The sequence below is a fragment of the Venturia canescens genome, chromosome 7 (assembly GCF_019457755.1).
Source record: "Venturia canescens isolate UGA chromosome 7, ASM1945775v1, whole genome shotgun sequence".
Classification (NCBI taxonomy): Eukaryota; Metazoa; Arthropoda; class Insecta; order Hymenoptera; family Ichneumonidae; genus Venturia; species Venturia canescens.
In genome coordinates this window covers 7,037,861-7,055,129 of record NC_057427.1, presented here as the reverse complement: position 1 = coordinate 7,055,129, position 17,269 = coordinate 7,037,861, and the positions used below count along the sequence as shown (strand labels likewise).

At 36.8% G+C, this 17,269-nt stretch overlaps 4 protein-coding genes across 7 annotated transcripts; 2 read left to right on the top strand and 2 right to left on the bottom strand.

Annotated features, from left to right (window-relative positions):
• Positions 1 to 879: 879 nt before the first annotated feature.
• On the top strand, positions 880 to 10,198 carry Hcs (holocarboxylase synthetase-like protein). 3 transcript variants are annotated; one of them, XM_043424182.1, is made up of 17 exons: positions 887 to 1,040; positions 2,041 to 2,259; positions 2,338 to 2,480; positions 2,672 to 2,842; positions 2,924 to 3,077; positions 3,179 to 3,247; positions 3,336 to 3,533; positions 3,796 to 4,108; positions 4,575 to 4,709; positions 5,705 to 6,031; positions 6,127 to 6,478; positions 6,698 to 6,880; positions 6,982 to 7,114; positions 7,223 to 7,383; positions 7,988 to 8,102; positions 8,228 to 8,441; positions 8,543 to 10,198. In XM_043424182.1, the coding sequence occupies exons 2-17, from the start codon at positions 2,106 to 2,108 to the stop codon at positions 8,721 to 8,723; spliced, it is 3,003 nt and encodes a 1,000-aa protein (XP_043280117.1). In that variant the 5' UTR covers positions 887 to 1,040; positions 2,041 to 2,105; the 3' UTR covers positions 8,724 to 10,198. The 3 variants fall into 3 exon arrangements, with proteins under 3 accessions (XP_043280119.1, XP_043280117.1, XP_043280118.1); XM_043424183.1 differs by lacking the exon at positions 887 to 1,040 and adding an exon at positions 1,468 to 1,600; XM_043424184.1 differs by lacking the exon at positions 8,543 to 10,198 and having other exon boundaries at positions 880 to 1,040; positions 7,988 to 8,364.
• Positions 10,199 to 10,388: 190 nt separating this feature from the next.
• Positions 10,389 to 11,808, bottom strand: ATPsynD (ATP synthase, subunit D). Its single transcript, XM_043424200.1, has 3 exons — positions 11,586 to 11,808; positions 10,996 to 11,164; positions 10,389 to 10,774 (listed from the first exon to the last, which is right to left on the bottom strand). The coding sequence occupies exons 1-3, from the start codon at positions 11,699 to 11,701 to the stop codon at positions 10,544 to 10,546; spliced, it is 516 nt and encodes a 171-aa protein (XP_043280135.1). The 5' UTR covers positions 11,702 to 11,808; the 3' UTR covers positions 10,389 to 10,543.
• Positions 11,809 to 11,909: 101 nt separating this feature from the next.
• Mettl3 (methyltransferase like 3) lies at positions 11,910 to 14,184 on the top strand. The gene is made up of 3 exons (XM_043424190.1): positions 11,910 to 12,266; positions 12,401 to 12,590; positions 12,690 to 14,184. Exons 1-3 carry the CDS (start codon positions 12,110 to 12,112, stop codon positions 14,077 to 14,079), a joined length of 1,737 nt encoding a protein of 578 aa, XP_043280125.1. The 5' UTR covers positions 11,910 to 12,109; the 3' UTR covers positions 14,080 to 14,184.
• Positions 14,170 to 16,847, bottom strand: LOC122413681 (rho guanine nucleotide exchange factor 3-like). 2 transcript variants are annotated; one of them, XM_043424192.1, is made up of 5 exons: positions 16,155 to 16,847; positions 15,834 to 16,081; positions 15,159 to 15,522; positions 14,643 to 15,071; positions 14,170 to 14,544 (listed from the first exon to the last, which is right to left on the bottom strand). In XM_043424192.1, the coding sequence occupies exons 1-5, from the start codon at positions 16,215 to 16,217 to the stop codon at positions 14,239 to 14,241; spliced, it is 1,410 nt and encodes a 469-aa protein (XP_043280127.1). In that variant the 5' UTR covers positions 16,218 to 16,847; the 3' UTR covers positions 14,170 to 14,238. The 2 variants fall into 2 exon arrangements, with proteins under 2 accessions (XP_043280127.1, XP_043280126.1); XM_043424191.1 differs by having other exon boundaries at positions 15,159 to 15,525; positions 16,155 to 16,844.
• Positions 16,848 to 17,269: the final 422 nt, after the last annotated feature.

Genomic DNA, 17,269 nt, shown 5'->3' with positions numbered 1-17,269 from the left:
TTGAAACCTGTCAAGAGTCAAAGAACAAAGAAAATGTGTTCAACAATTTCGTAGAGCGCAAGTGCTAAGACAATTGCCCCCGTTATGAGTGCAAATCCATATGAGAGGCTTCAACTGAATACTTTCGTTGCATTTTCGACACGATGAATTAATGATAAAGATAGAGATTCCGTTGATGACGTAAATAAATTCGATTAGCATGAGAAATATTATCGCTACGATTATTCCGACAAAGATTTAGGTTGAAAACAACAGATAAACATTATGAATCATAATAGACTGTGGAAAGAGGTCGTTGTGCGATGGAGGAACAAAAGTGTGTATGTACGTGTATATACATTATATATATGCATAAATATATACATATATATATATATATAATGGTAATTGCGGTTATGCATTCTAATGTTTTAACTTATATATAATACACTTATTATTAGATATATATGGATTATCGTATAATATTATTATTATTATTATTATTAATAATAAACAAATCGAGTTAAACACTGCGAAGTATCTCCGTTTGATTATTTAAATTATTAGTATCCTATTATTTGTACGTAAATATTTTAGACTGAATAAAAACAAAGTGAAATCGATGTTTCGCCGCACGATTTGTGTCCCGTTTCGATAACGAGAAAAACGTTGTTTTCCCGCCACTCGATATTATGGTTCATCGCAATCAGCAATCAGCTGATTCGAACGTTGGTCATGCATGCGTGAGTTATTTTTATTATTTTTGTCAAGTGCCGCATTGTGCACTCTGCAAGTTCGATCGAGAAATCTGCAACGTCGGCCGAGTAGATAATTTGACATTTTCTGAAATTGTCCGCTACACGAAAATAGCGCTCGAAAACCCCTCAAAATTTTGTCAGTGGAAATCTTTCGCTTCTGCTTCTGCTTTCTGCTAGCTACAATCTTTTCGACAACCATCGATATACAGAAGTATAGAGTTTAGTTCTCCACGTTCTTCATCCATGGCACTGTGATTTTTTGTTTTTTTTATAGTTGTTTACGTGAGGTGAAAAAATTTATTTGTAAGTTCAAATATTGATCAAGTTGTGCTCTTTTTCATGTGTTTCAATAGTGCCACAACTCACTTGTTTTTCACGTCGAAATAATTCAAGTGGTTTATTCAAATCTTCGATCACACATATATTATTCATCGAACTCATGTGTTTATAAGAATATTTTTCAAATAAAACTTTCCGTTAGCGTTTGACACATTGTTTCTTCTAGTGCTTTTGGCTGCCATCTCACTATTTATTTCTGTGATCAATACAGAATAAACCACTTTGCGATGTCGCGATCCTGTTCGCGATAGTGTCATATTATCTATGAAAAATATACAAGTTTTGTTTGATTAATTTTTAATTGATACAGCCGTATTATCATCGGTCCCGCGTCTTTATTACATTGCGTAATCTCATTTACATTTCTACCGACGTTTTAATGTTTCATGTGCTGGAAGAATTTTTATACTGCTGTGAAAATAATACCCTTGTGCACGAAGTCTTCACAAAAACATTGCTATTTACTCACCCTGTATACGTGACGTAACTCTCCCCCGTGCGCCCCTATTTCTCGTTGAAACCGAGTATGAATTCGTTTTTTATAATTAGAAAATTCTTTTTCATACCTTTGCCACGATATTATGCTACGATATTACGATATCGTAGACGTAATTAACGTATTAACAATATTAGCTATTTGTTAATTTTGACATTTTACATCATTCTGTGCTTGGATTGATAAATCTCACATCTTATGCAATTATGCTTTATTCTTTATGGTTTCTATAACATTGTTCGAGTTATAGAATATTTTTTTATATTTTCTGCAAACAGAATTTCCAGGGAGTTTAAAATTTAGTGAAATGTTTTCCAATAGTCTTCTTTTTTCCAAAATTTTATTCTTCAATTGCATTTATGTGAAAAGTGGGCTGTAGTTTTCCAAATTTTCATAATTTTTGTAAATAATTATTTCTATTTTTGTAATTCTATGAATATTTGTGTATTATACCAATGATTTTTACAGACTTCTACAATGAACACTGTCCATGGGGTATAAGAGACTAGCGAAGGTCTGGAAACCTAAAAAAAATGATTTTGACAATCTTCTATATGATGGCGACATGGATACAGGCATGGAGATTGGCGACGCTGAAAGCGCGTCTTGCCACATCTCTCGCTGGGCCGGAAGCTGCTAGACCTACACTCATGTTTTTAGCAAAATCCATGAGTGATTCCAGAAAAGGTGAAAAATATTCCAAGTCATAAGCTAAAAATGTACTCTGTGGAAACTGAATTCTTATGGGTCTTTTTTCTCTTTCAGAATACAATGGAGCTAAGGTTGCCAGTAACAGCGAAAGTGCAAACGTTCTGAGTTCTCACTTATGCAAAAATCAAAGTGTCGCGAGACTCGGTGACCTCATTTGGTGTCATGGGGACAAGAAACTTTGTACTATTTATCCACAGGTAAAGTGAAGATGTTTCCACTTCAATAAAATCGATCTCATTTTCTTTGTGAATTATCAAGTAAAATGTATTCTGTTTTCTTTCAACGTTGAGTTTTTATTAGAAATTTGTAATAATGAGATGGGAAAACCCTCATTATTGTACCTTAACTTGATAAAAATTGAAATAAAACAATATTGAAATATTTTCAGCAAAAAATAGACGTCAAAGATTGGCTGATCTTTCCTACAGGAAAAACTCAATTTCCTCTTCACGTACGAAATCATGGTAAAGCGTTGCTCAATGATAGTACAAAAATGCACGCCCTAATCGAGGCTGATGTCGAGAATTATCACCCTACAGCTTTCGCAAAAGCAACCAGGGTATTTGAATTCCTATAGCACCTCCGAGAATTGGCATTTGACTATTGAAAGAATTGAAAATCAAACTCGGTTTATTTTCAGCTTGAAGATTATGGGAAAATCGTCACGTGGACGTTTGACGAAAATTTTGCAGTTATTTTAGAAACGGACTTAGATCACATGACGAAACTGTCGATCGCTCTAATGCATGGAAAATGTTTTATCAACAATGGATTTACTCTTACCCGTGTCGAGTGTGAGTTTGTAAACTTGCTTCAAAATTTTTCTCTCTTGTACTATGGCATTACGATGAAAAATAATTATTCGATCTGTTAATGATTTTTTTTTGTATTCCAGCAATCGGAGTCACGGGAAAACCGTGCGTGTACAACAGCGAAGAGTTGGTGACTCTCCATCACGATAAAAGTTAGTTGCTCGCGTGCGTAGATTTGAAAACCCATGATGGAATAGTTCAGTTAATTGATAGAAATATTTATTAAATTTTTTGTTTCAGAGCTCATTGGGAAAGCCCAGTGGGATGCACACGTAAAAATACTGAAAACTTTCAGTAGCATTGCGAGACACGTAGCTCAACAAGGAGTTTCATTAGAAATTGACGAAGTGCCCGGTGTACACGTGTCACCGGGTAACCAGCCGATTAATTTGCACATACCTACAATATTGGAGATTCAATTACCGCGTGACGCTTCAGGTAAATCTTTAAATTAAATAAAGTTTTAGAAGGAAAAGAGTAAAAAGATTATATTATGTTCCATGAGACTAAAAATCTGTGAAACAAAGTTTTTCTTAAGAAAAATAGAAAAGCATTGAATTTTTTGCATCAGGTTTATGACTAAGATTGGCATGAATCAACTGTTGACTTACTGTCGAAATAATTTGCTGTTTAAAAATAATGAAAAACTGAGCGCAAATATCATGAAGAGACGCAATACGAATGAACATTAAATTTTCAGACGACGCGATCGCTCCATTGGATGACATCGTAATTCCGTCGACCCCACCACCAACACCGGCAACCATAATTCCCGATAAGAATGGGTCAAGCAAGCCAAGCACCGTTGAAACACTTCTGTCCTCAGTTCCTTCATCAAAGTACTTGGAAACCTCGCGAACGGAAGATCTCACTAAAATTTTAGAAGTTATGTCTCCCGAAGTTACCAAAGATTCTGCAGATTCTGTTGAATCTCCGAACAAGACCACAAAAACTACTTCCACTGCCAGTAGTGTTCAAACACCCCAACGAAATTTCTCCACAAAGACCTCTCAGTAAGTAAACAAACCACAAAAGCAACCAAGTTTTTGTTAACAGTAAAGTAGCTTTTTAATATGCATCGTTTAATTTCTGAAACAAAATCATTCTAAAAAAACTCTTTAAAATGCTCAGCTACGAGATAATGAACTTTATTTTAAGCCAAAAAATAAAATATAGTTCAAAATTTATGCGTTTCGGTGTTGTTTTTTCGATTCGAAAACAAGGGAGTAAAAGATCGATATTTTTTATAGAATATTTCTCTTTGATTAAAATCGTTAGGAAAGATTTGAGAGAACTGTAATTTTCAATGAATCATTTAAAAAATTTGAATCCTCCAAAGTTTTATTACTGAAAATTTGTTCAAAGCTTTTTTCGATTATTGAGACAAAAATCCGAAAAGAAAGAAATTAATCAGGGTTTGTTTCCTTTCAAGTTTATCTATTTTCATCATTTAATTAAATTGTATTAATTTTTATACAGTTATTCGCCATCGAAAAGACCAATGGCCAATTTTTGTAACACCGTTAAGCCTCCGAACGTCTTGATTTATGCAGACAGCACAATAGCAGCTGAAAACATCAAAAATGTGCTCGGTCTCACGCTCAACAAAGACAAGTAATATATTTTTCCTTTATATTTTGATAATCAAGTCACTCGTACGTCGAATCCTGAGTAAACCATTCATGCTTAAAGGGTTAAATAATAAATGAAAATAATTATTATGCTCGGACGAGTATATGCGTCGAAAAATTCTTATCGTTATTGATGTACTGCCAAGAATTAGCATGAATGATAACGAGATCGCTTTTCATAGACGAGGAAAGTTTGATTGACTAAAAGAGTCAAACATTGTATCCCAGGAAATGTAGCTCCACTTCACAACAACGTAGAATCCGATTTATCCCCATTCCGTCCTGTTTATCATTGACACAATGGTGAATAATTCAAAGCAATTGGCATACGCATTTCTTGCGCCACCGATATCACGAAATTAAAGACTTTTCCTCATAGCGAATTGCGACGTCTCTATTGACATGTAAATAAGGAAACTTCTAATCAGAGACGAAATCACTTCATTCAATGTTTATGCCAGTGATGAAACAGTGTATTCTGGGAAATACGACTCGGGTTGAGGGCCGCAGCGTAAAATCCCATTTTTCCTTATCACATTTTGTAGTCCATATCAATACACTGATAAATTATTTAACGAAATTACCGTTTAGCTAGAGATGATGAAATCGAGCTACGAAATGTTTGCATTTCGTAGCTGTTTTTTCGACTAGTGGCTCGCTAGTAAATTAAAATTATTTTTCAATTCTTCATTTATTATGAGTCCTATAAGCAAGATTAAATTATTTTTTCGGCTAGATTTTTAGACACGAATTTGCATTCCGAAATTTGAATTTCTGACATTCGTTGTCTTTTCATTCCAGAGTTGGAAAAATCGTATTATATTATTAAAGAATTTATAGAGTCATACGACTTCAATTCTTTTGAAAGATTCGTTTCGTCTCAGACACGAAAATAATTCAATTAATTAAGCTATTTCCAGCATTAAAGCCTCGTTCAAATCGTAACAAGTTGAACTTTATCGTTTAATTTTTTAACAGATACATCGTTTATACACTCTCATCTGATGAGGCGAAAAAGGATGTCTGGATGGACCAAACGGTGCTGGTAATAGTCTGCGGTAACGTGGGTGCTGAAATTTCGAGTCAGCTCGTCGAATACATGGTCCGAGGGGGTCAACTTTTAGCTCTGTGTTCTGACACCCTCCACACACTTTTGCCCTCGTTCAAAACTGCCGAAGTACGAGAACACGAGCTTGTACGTTTCTCATATGGGAAATGGAAACACGTGCAGATGATGCATCACATTTTCTGCTATCAAGCGTCACCTGTAAAAACACAGTTTTCTCAAGACCACGATGAATCGAGGTTCATTTTTTATTTCATAATTTTGCAGTTGTTTTCAAGAAGATTTTTGAATAAAATTATTTCATTAACTGTCACTTTTTGATTTTTGTTTACAGAACGAAGACACCGCACACTCCAGTGTCGGCAAATGTATACGATAGTGCCGGTAAATTGCACACTTTTCATGTAAAAGTACTCGGAACCGAAGAAACGTGGCACACACCGAGTATCCTTCTCGCAAACCTTCCCGAGAGTGGTGGACGAGCCGTTTTTTCACAAATTCATCTTGAAGCCGATCCGTCCCAATACGAAATGGAAGAAACTAAATTCAACGCTCTCAAGCAAAGCAACACAGCGAGATTAGAGATTCTCAGTGATCTTTTAACAACGCATTTTGGTCTCGATGCTCGTACGGGACCCCGCGATGAGGTCAAATACACTCCTGGCTTTTTTCTCGGTAGACACGAGGTATCATTTCCGAAAATTTTTATCCAGTATCGTTTGGATTTAAAAAATGACGCATGCTGTTGATAAACTCATCATCAAGATCTTTTGAGTTTGGATTCACTTCCAAATCACCATTTTCATTGTTTTTGAAAAACTGATTTATCGCATCAACATACTTTTATTTAGTTTACTATCTCCGCTGTGATTAGCGTGTTAAATATGCGTAACTGTATGCTTTAGCTCAAGCTAGACATGTTGGATCGATTGAAAGACAAGACGAGTACCGACGACATTTACAAAACGGATAAAATGAGTTTACAATTTTGCGGAAGAACGACGAAACCGATTGCTGCTTCTGCTTCGTTATTACCGATAATGATACATCAGTGTCCAGACAATTTTTCGACTGTAGAATATTTCGAGGTAAGAGATATTTTGGGGTACTGAACAAAAAGTGCGAATACGTAAAAGGGTCGAACGATCGTTCGACTGGAATTTTCTGAATAGCCGAATCGTTTTCGTAGAATTTGAAATCAAAAGAATTGGGACGGCTGGTTATATACGCGGACATTTTAACATCGTCGATGAACGTCGTCGCGGGTCGTAAGTTACATCATGGGTTAGTCGTTATACCTAGACAACAGACTCAAGGGCAAGGTGAGGAAAAAAGCTCAACTTTTTTCGGCGAGCTCGTGAGCTCGATTTTTGTTTTTTGCTTTTTCCGACGTATTCATGTTTTTCAATATCGAGCATTGTTGTTTCTAGGTCGAAGAACGAATTTATGGCTTAGCCCACCCGGTTGTGCTATGTTCACGATGCAATTGCACGTGCCGGTAAATAGCGAGCTTGGCAGTCGCCTGTCGATTCTACAACATCTCGTTGCTGTTGCCACTGTCTCGGCAATCAAATCCTTACCTGGCTATGAGGTTCAAATATTTTTAGGGTCTATTTAAAAAAACAACATTATCAGGGATGAATTACATGTTCCTCGACCAAAAACTCTATTAAATTTTTAGAACTCGGTGATTGAATAAAAATCTGAAGCAGCTCGTCTAAGTTTGAAACTTCACAAGAATAAGTTTGTAATGATAATTCAGAAAAATTGTAATCATTGTTTCTTTTCAAAGCAAACGGAAATTTGTTCACACCATTAACTGTAGTCACGAATTTTTTGAATCTATTTGTCGAAAGATTCAATATTGCATTGACTAAAGTATTATTAAGGCGTTGAATAAACAGTTTTTAAAATCGTTAACTGGGAATGAACGTAAGTGAAGAATTTCGGATAAGACGTATTCTGGAAAATCATAACATTTCCTTTCTACATCAAGAAAAAAATCGTCTGATATTGTCTGCACTATTTTATGATTTTGCGACCAAGTACTGAAATTCTTATGAAATATTGCTATTTACACGAATATGTAATTCATCTTTGAATTCAAAAATAATTTCATGATTAGAGTAATCTTTCACGAGATGAGGTTGATCGCAAAAGACTATATTTTTTTTTTCAATATTCCTTGGTTACAGAACATCGATCTAAGACTCAAATGGCCTAATGACTTTTACGCAGGAAGTGAGACAAAAATAGGCGGGCTTATAGTATCAACGATAATGGAATCTTCCATAGCTATATGCAACATTGGTATTCATTTCATCTTCATTTTTCAAACTAATTTTGTTTCTCATTGTTTATTTTTCCACTGTCCATATTCAAGTATTATTTGAAAATGAAAAACAATTCATTGGCCTCATTCTGATCTTTTTCAGGCTTGGGTATAAATCTTTCCAACAGTGAGCCAACATATTGCATAAACGACGTTATCGCCAAGTACAATGAACAGACTGGTTCAAAATTGTCGAAAATTCCGTATGAAAAATTTCTTGCCCTTGTATTTACCGAACTCGAGAATTTGTACCTCATTTATCAGAGTGGTAACGTCGCACATTTTTTCGAGCTCTATTACAACTATTGGGCACACACGTGAGTCTTGTTTGAGAATCATTCTGTTTGTTTGGACAGTTTCTTTTACTCTCGCGTGCTTCCAATTTTCATCATCCTAATTCTGGTATTTTTCGCTTTAGTGACAAAGAAATAACGGTCATGACTCCGGATGGGAAATCTCAAGAAGTTAAGATCCTGGGAATCGACAGCTTCGGGTTTTTGGAAGTGCAGGAAAAAAGTGGCAGAGTCTTCACCGTTCATCCCGATGGAAATACCTTCGACATGCTTAGAGGGTTGATATCTCCAGTAATAAATACGTAAAATTATATCAATATGGTTTCTAATCGTTTCAATGCGAACTGGGTTGTTAAGAATCCAAAAAATATTATTATCAATTTTTCTTACATTCCATCAAGAGAACGTTGACGTGAATGCCCAAAGAAGTTTTCCATTTTCGTTAAAAATAATCATTTGTGGTAATTTGATGTACGAATATTCAAGATTTTCCATGACAAAATGTCAAATGTTCGATGACTGAGCCGGACTTGGCGATCGTGATATTGAATCGTTGTTGTTATTAATTTTTTCTCGTCGCATCATCAATATTTTTTATTGATTGTTCTAAATTTCTTTACTTTTTGGTATCCATGTTTTTTGTTATTTATTTATGGATAGATAATTCAGATTACGTAGAACGTAAGCCCATCGGATTTTCGTAAGAATCGGTGTATATGAATTTATCGCTAATCAAAGTCATTTGCAACGAATGTTGCTTATAACGACGCATAATCATTGTCATTTTTCCTCTTACGTAGTAAATGAAAAGTGAGAAATTGTGACTCGTGAACTTGTTTGGAATCGGAGTTTTTGATGAATCCATAATTACCCACGTGCTACTGCTGAGACTTGTTTATACGTTAAGAATAACAACGTAATTACGATATATATCTATAATGAAACATGCATATATATCGAAAGTCAATTATTCCAAAGAGTTCATTGTGGTGAGCCACACTGCGGGGCATCATGAGTGTCCAACATGAATATTGTATCGTTTTTTGCTGATCTGCAATGTGGTTGTTTTATAAGAACGAAGATCACATGTTAGATGATTTTTTGACAAAAAGAACCTTCCAAATTGTTTCGGATTCCTTCGAAGATTGGCAATACTAGAAATTCTGAAAACGAATAAAAGTACTGCATTAGAGAGACGAAGCTCCGAAAAGTAAAAGTTGCATAGAAGTCATTAACAAAAAAAGGAGACTAATCTTCTAGTTTAGTTGTTGCGTAGTTGCAGGATTAATGGAAGACCAAAGTCTTTGGGTAATATTTAGTTAGTTCATAAAAACCTATGTATGGATGCCGAAAATCGTTAAGTTTATGATAAGATGAAGCATACGTGCGTAAATATAAAATTGCCATTGCAGCTATAAGAGTTTATAATATTCTTGAATTACTGCACCGGCCTAGTGGCGCTATCCAAGAGTTCATTAGTTCATAAATGAATGTTTCATGCGAAGAATATCAAAAATACCACTTGTCGAAAACTTTCATCTCATGTTAAACTAAAAAAAAGACATTATTTTCCAAATTCTCCTCTATTCCCGATTGTTATCATTAGAAAAAATATTGTGAAGATGGTAATGAGTGTACTTAAAATATTTATACTATGTTTCAAGTGTAAAATCAATTTTGTGCTACGCACTCAAACTTTATCTACCTGTAAAAGCGTCAAAAAAAGGATAATTCTTGAATATTCAATGTTGCCTGATTAAAATTATATTATTGAATTGTTATATGGTCGAATTTTTATTTCGTTCTTCCAGATCTTCTCCATTTTTCCCTACATTTCGTTCTCCAAATTTTTTGAAGATTTTTACTGAAATTGAGAAGTAACGAAACTCACTTCGTGATGACCAACACATTATTTATTGCAGATGAGAAGCACGATCCCGTCACGGGAATGACACACAGCAGAAAAATATATCAATGAGTGCACCTTGATCATTTTTTATTCAGAAAAATTCAACAGAGATGCATTATTGATAATCTGATGTTGCATAACTGAGTACCATTTTATATTCTTTTAATGTTCTTTCTGTGTAGAATGAATCTACAGACTACAACTTGGTAGTGATCCATTAATGCTCTTCTCTAGGTATCGGCTCTGGCTCATCTCCGGGTTGTTCTTCCGGGATGTGAGGCCAAATCGTTGGCTTATCAATATTTATAGCATGTTCGGGATAAGCTTCAGCAAACTCTTCCATATTCATCTCTTCGATCGGTAAAGATGCTCGTACTTTTTCAGCTTCAGCTTGGAACTCGACTATGCGCTTGTTGGACTCTTCAATGAAAACCTTGACCTCATCCAGCTGAAAATTTATTTGTAAGTTCGTTAGCTATATAAGAGATCGATGACAAAACTTTGATTTAAAATTAATGTTTCAAACTTTCTAATTCATTTTTAACAAATCCTTAAAGATTGTCATGTAACAGAGAAGCTAATTTGTATTATTCTTGGAATTTCTCTTGCCCTTATATTTCCAAATAACCATAAATTAGTATGTGAAAATTTAGTAGAAATAAGCCTTACAACTTTTTGGCCTTCAGCTTCAATCTGTGCAGTATAATTATCAGGTGGATAGGGGACCTTCAGAGCTTCGTATTCCTTTTGAAATTTCTCTACCATTCCAGATGCTGGAACATGTTGCTTGTAATAGGCCCAATCAATTTTAACAGGCTGTTCTGGAAGGGACATGACCCTGAAAAATGTCAAATGAACATTCCATAATGATGAAGTTGATTTTCATCCTGTTTTTCTACATAAAAAAACGAGCAAACAATATGACCCAATTAATCAGAATTTGTGAGATACAATGACGAACAAAAGCACAACAGGCGACAAGTGTGAAGAACCAATAATGACAAGAGTTTGTTTTTCAACGGAACGAACTTGCTTTGAAAGGTTATATAGAAGGAAATTTTGACTTGAAACGGTAATGACAAGTTTTTGCATCAGTGCATGATGAAAATTTAGAAAAAACGAGTGGAAATCTCTATGGTCTTGAGTAGTATGAGGCTAGTTTTCGTAGTGGTTCAGATTAAAGCGGTTAAGCTCGAAATCAAGAAAATTATATAATATTTATCGAGTATGTTTTGTGAAGATTCTCGAGTGTTGCAAACCTTTGAAGATATTGGTCAGATCGTGATTTAAAGCTGGCATAGATATTTTTGTCTCCTTCGCCAAGCCTCTCAGCGATACCCGACCAATTTATTCCTTTGAGCGCGCGGCGAGACATTTTTATAATATTTTTTACGTCGAATTAAGGAGAACTACTCCGAGAAAAACTGAGCACGATCCTTCGGGTTCGCCGAAGAACAGTCTTCCTCCCTCCGGTTTTTCCGTCGTGAACATTCCGTCGGAACAGACAATTCGATATATATCGATCTTTGTAATCGCGCGCGGGTTATATCGCGCGACAACGTGAATACAGTGATGAATTTGTTCATCACGTGATCTAGTCACTACGGTCCTCCAGCGGTGAAATTCTGAACAAATTGGCTAACCGCAAAAATCATCTTGGCAATAAAAACAATAATATGAAACAGAGAATAGAGTATGCAAAGTGCGCGGGATTATAACCTCATAAATATCATTATATTTTTTAAAAACAATCAGTGTACTAGTGATAATATTAATTTTTAAAATGTCAGACGCTTTCGAGGAGATTCAGGCTATAAAAATTAAAAGAAATAGCTTGAGAGAAAAATTGCAAAAGCGAAAACGCGAAAGACACGAATTGTTTACACTCACTTCGCCGACTGCCGGGTCTACGAGCCTGACGGTTGAAAATGTTGGCATCGGTGAGTTTGTGAAATATTATATTTTATCTTTTTTCTATAATAATTTTTTGAAATATATTCACTTGCAACGAAGGAAAATCTAAAGAATATTTTCAAACACTGAACCTATCGTCACGTCTTCAATTTTTCGACAGATTCTACGGCTTTATCCTCTCATCATGAATACGAACGTGACATTCTGTCGATTCTCCATAATAATCTTCCTGATACGCCGATCACTTCAGCAGATCTTGGAGTACAATTACGGGAAAATCTTAGTGCTGATGTGTCGCATGCAGAGGTCAAAAAAATTTTGGAGAGATTGGCTGCCCAAGATGTTGTCAAGTGAGAAAACAACTTTTATTAAACGAATTTTTCTTTAGCATTCAGATTACCTTCTTAAGATTTTTGTTCATTCAACTAAAACATGAAAATTTGTCCTAGAATGAGCGACATCACAGAAGATGGAGTACTGGGTTATACAGTGTTGTCAGTGAATGGCGGCCAATCGTCTCAGTCAAGGGCTTTGATTGTCAAAGACACGAAAGAAACAGGAATTCATGACAAAAATGAGGAAGACGAGGTGAACGAAGAGGATGAGGAAGATGCATCGCCCCCTGACAAGCAGGCACGTGCGGAGAAAAAAAACACAGAGGACATAATGTCATTGATAACGATGCCAACAATCCGAGAGAAAGAGAGTAAAAAAGTTGGGGAACAAATACTGGATTTGTTGTCAAAGCAAACATCTAAAGAGAAATCATTGGCGGAACGTTTTAGATCTCAAGGTGGTGCGCAAGTAATGGAATTTTGCCCCCACGGTACAAGATTTGATTGTGCTAAATTGAATGGAGGAACGACTGGTGGTTTCAACAGCAAATGCAAAAAGCTACATTTTAAAAAAATTATACAAAGTCACACGGACGAGTCGCTGGGGGATTGTAGTTTTTTGAATACGTGTTTTCACATGGACACTTGCAAATACGTACATTACGAAGTAGATGGAACGACCGCACAGACGAGGGAACAAACGAGTGAGCCCGAAGGCGGAACGAGTCTCAACTCAAGAGTGTCGCTCGTCGACGGAGTCAGCGTTGGAAATATTGGTAGCAATAACATCGGAAGTAACAGCGGTAATAGCAACAATAGCGGGACTTCTGCAGTCCCAGGATCCGCGACTTCCGGCAGCGATCTTACGCTCTATCCTCCTCAATGGATTCAGTGCGATTTGCGCTATCTCGACATGACGGTATTGGGTAAATTTGCCGTAATAATGGCCGATCCCCCATGGGACATCCACATGGAATTGCCCTACGGCACGATGTCCGACGACGAAATGAGACAGCTGGGAATCCCAGCTCTGCAGGACGAAGGGCTCTTATTTCTTTGGGTCACCGGTAGAGCCATGGAGCTTGGTCGGGAGTGTCTCCAATTGTGGGGCTACGACAGGGTCGATGAGATAATATGGGTCAAAACTAATCAATTGCAACGTATTATCAGAACTGGAAGAACAGGCCATTGGCTCAATCATGGAAAAGAACATTGTCTTGTTGGTATGAAAGGCAATCCACGTGTCAACCGAGGTCTCGACAGCGATGTTATCGTCGCTGAAGTTCGGGCGACCAGCCATAAACCTGACGAAATTTATGGCATCATCGAACGCATGAGTCCGAGCACGAGAAAAATTGAATTGTTCGGTCGCCCTCACAACGTCCAACCCAATTGGATAACACTGGGTAATCAGGTTGATGGCGTGCATCTCATTGATCCACAGCTCATTAAAGCTTTCCGAAAACGTTATCCGGATGGTAATTCGATGAAACCGAATAAATAGTTATTTTTCATTCTATCTGTTGTATCTTATTTTTGTAATTTTCTTTTATATCAAACGTATAAAAATAAGTAACCATAAGTAATACATGAATTCATTCGTTGTTGATCGTTTCTTTTTTGCGTTTTAATTATTCTAATTTAAGATCGTTTATAGTTGAAATTATATTACACGAGCGTTCTCAGTCCCTATCGAAGGTTCAACGATTCCACCAGCAGAAATTGCTGCATTCGCAATTCTTTTGGCCTTTTCGAACGCGTCGATCCAATGCCTTTTTTCGTGTTCTCCATTCGTTGTCAATATTTTACTGCCAATTTTGAATCCGAATTCACCAGCTTCTGAGCTTTCTTCTACGTCTATTTCTTCACGTGGAATTATCGGGTACGAAAGATTGTAAACTCTCGATCGTGATTTTATTGTGCGACGCGTCAGAGCGAAACATGTGTCGAAGAGGAAACAATGGAGTTTCTATAAAAAAAAAAAAGAGAGGACAATAAATCGGATTGGTCCGTTGAACGAGAGATGAAAAACCGACAATGCTTCTGTGAATAAGAAATACACTTTACCAAACCACGAGAATCCTTAAGGGGACCTTCGGTGATCAATTCCGTGGCAGCGTCGATGCAACCTGTACGATCGTTGTCCGGTTTAATGACGATCTTCGAGCGAGCCAGCTCGCATTCAGCCTCGCCCATGGCACGATCAATTTTGCATAGAAGATCGGCAAGAAATTCGCTCGCTCGTTTCAGTGAGGCCCGGTCTGGATGCGCGGACGGAGTCCTCCTAGTTATCTCATTCACGAGTAGAGGATATTTGACAACGCGCGATCTCGCCACGTCCAAATACGTCCACAGTTCTACCGCTCGGGGAAGCTCCATTTTTTTCTTTAAAAACTCTTGAAAACGTTTACTCCGCGAACGCTTTTCGTCCAGCACATGTCTCGCCCACACTTGCGATCGACACCGATCGAGGTACGGTACTGTAAGACTTGGTAGCTAAGAAATATCGTAAAAATCTTTTAGAAATTTATTATGAAAATCGTTGTTCGGATCATTGGTGAATTGAAAGATTATCTAACTAACCCAATTGAGCAACGTTGGCCCAATAAAATCCGTTACACCCGCCGAATCGCGCAATTCGACAAGTTCGTCTCTCAGTTTACTGTGAATTTCAATGAGCCCGTCGAGATCGCCAAAAAGAGTTACAAGCTCGTCGGACGTGAAAATTCCTGTTGAGCATAGGGGGTGATAGTAAAAATCTCGAAGAACACTTAGATCACCGAGAAGTACATTCTCCCCGCAATAAAGTTCGTAGATTGCCTCTTGTCTTTTTATTTGATTTCGACCGAGTCTTGAATGAGGCGAGTCCTCGTCACTCAGTTTAGCCACGTCCGTAATCCAGCTACGTATAGTCAAGTTTCCTGCTGGCGGCTCACAGCTTTGCCTTCTTCTGAGAATGAAACATTCACATCATAATTATTTCGTTTATTCTCTAAGTAGCCTAAAAATATGATACAAAAAACAATTTTAGCAAAAATTGGATTCCGATTGAAGAGACCATGAGGATCCTAATTTTTTGCTATTGACTCGAGCAGATTTCAGTAGCATTTTAAAACCTTTTGATAATGTTACGCGTTTAATGCCAAAGCATCCACTAGCAGTATTGAGGGCAAGTTTTGTCTTTGTTAGCAAAACTTCAAATACATGTTACTCTGAGACGAGAACTTATTATTACATAACAAGAGTTTTTCCAATTACCTTCTTAATGTCGCAGCATCAATGTTTTCTTGGTCCAATGTTGTATTGGAGTTAACACTCGGACCGCCAAACGACCTCTGAAGGACATTGCTGATTCGGCTGCTGGTTGAATTAGCAAATAAAAAATTACTAGCTAATTCCGTGATTCTCCGTCGTTTTCTGGTTTTTAATGTGAGAGTAGAATCCAAAGAAACATCCATGGAGCCGATACTGATAGCATCGCTTTTCGTTCTTTTTCTCGAAGATCTCTAAACATCGAGAAACATATTTTTCCGTATAGAAAATTTATTGATTGTTTGGGTTTACGGACGATTAACTTACCTGCCAAAATTTTTTCCGAGGCTCCTGAAAAGTTTCGTCAAGAGTTGCGTCGCAATCATCCATTTTTCTAACACGAAAATAAAAACAAAAATACGAAGTTGCACTTTTACGATACGATATTATCGTAGTTTTCTTTTCATAGTTGCGTAAATTCTGTTTACGTAAAATTGATAGATGAAACTTGGAAGTTATTTGTTTGCATTGATATTTATTGATCGTTCGTCGATCCCATTTTCGTCGCTTTGTGAAAGTTCGCGATCAACTATCGCAGCCGTAAGCTTTGTTCGATCGATGAACAGGTGTTGTGAAACGATTCACGAGCGACGCATTACTTTATATCACTGTTGCCGAATATTTTTCTATGCAAAACAAAGGCGCAATTGTATTATTTTTATGTAAGAATTGAAGGTGCTGAACTCTCTTTTACAACAAATACACTTATTTTTAATGTCACTTTATCGTTTTCTCTCAATGGCTATAGCGGCGTTGGATCACTCTGTGCTAACCTCCAGAGTCGGTGAATTGTATTTGAAACGTTCGAATTTTCAAACGAGCTCGTAGCGTCATCTATCTATGTTAAAAATATGACGACATGCAAGCGAGCGCTCTTATCGACTGACGTGAAAATCAAGATAGCCGATAAAAAAAGAAACAAAAAACTAAGATTCATTGCTTGAGAGCAAGAAAAATAACTGCAAAAAAGGTGTAGTTTACTCGGGCATCCTTGATATTTCGAGAAAGACAAAAAATTGATTTTCTTCTCTGATGAAAGGAGAACAGCGTACAATTCAAATTTTCTCTCAAGTATCGAACCTTCCTCCAAATAAACCGCGTGTAACATGATTTTTACCGACCGTACAACTACGGACCAGTCGGTATCTGGTCACCGTAAGTGCGGGAGACATTGCTTCGAGTTTCGAAATTGAAATTCTTCGACTCGATTTGACTGATTACGAAAAGGCTTTGTCAATCTATTTTTGCCATTGTCATGCGTGGGCTGACAGAGCATTTCTTTATCGGTCGCACCGTGTCGTAGAATTTTAATTTCGAAAAGTTGCATCGAGGTTAGGTGATTGATTAACCCTCTTAAACAATTTCATCGCTGAATTTGTGAA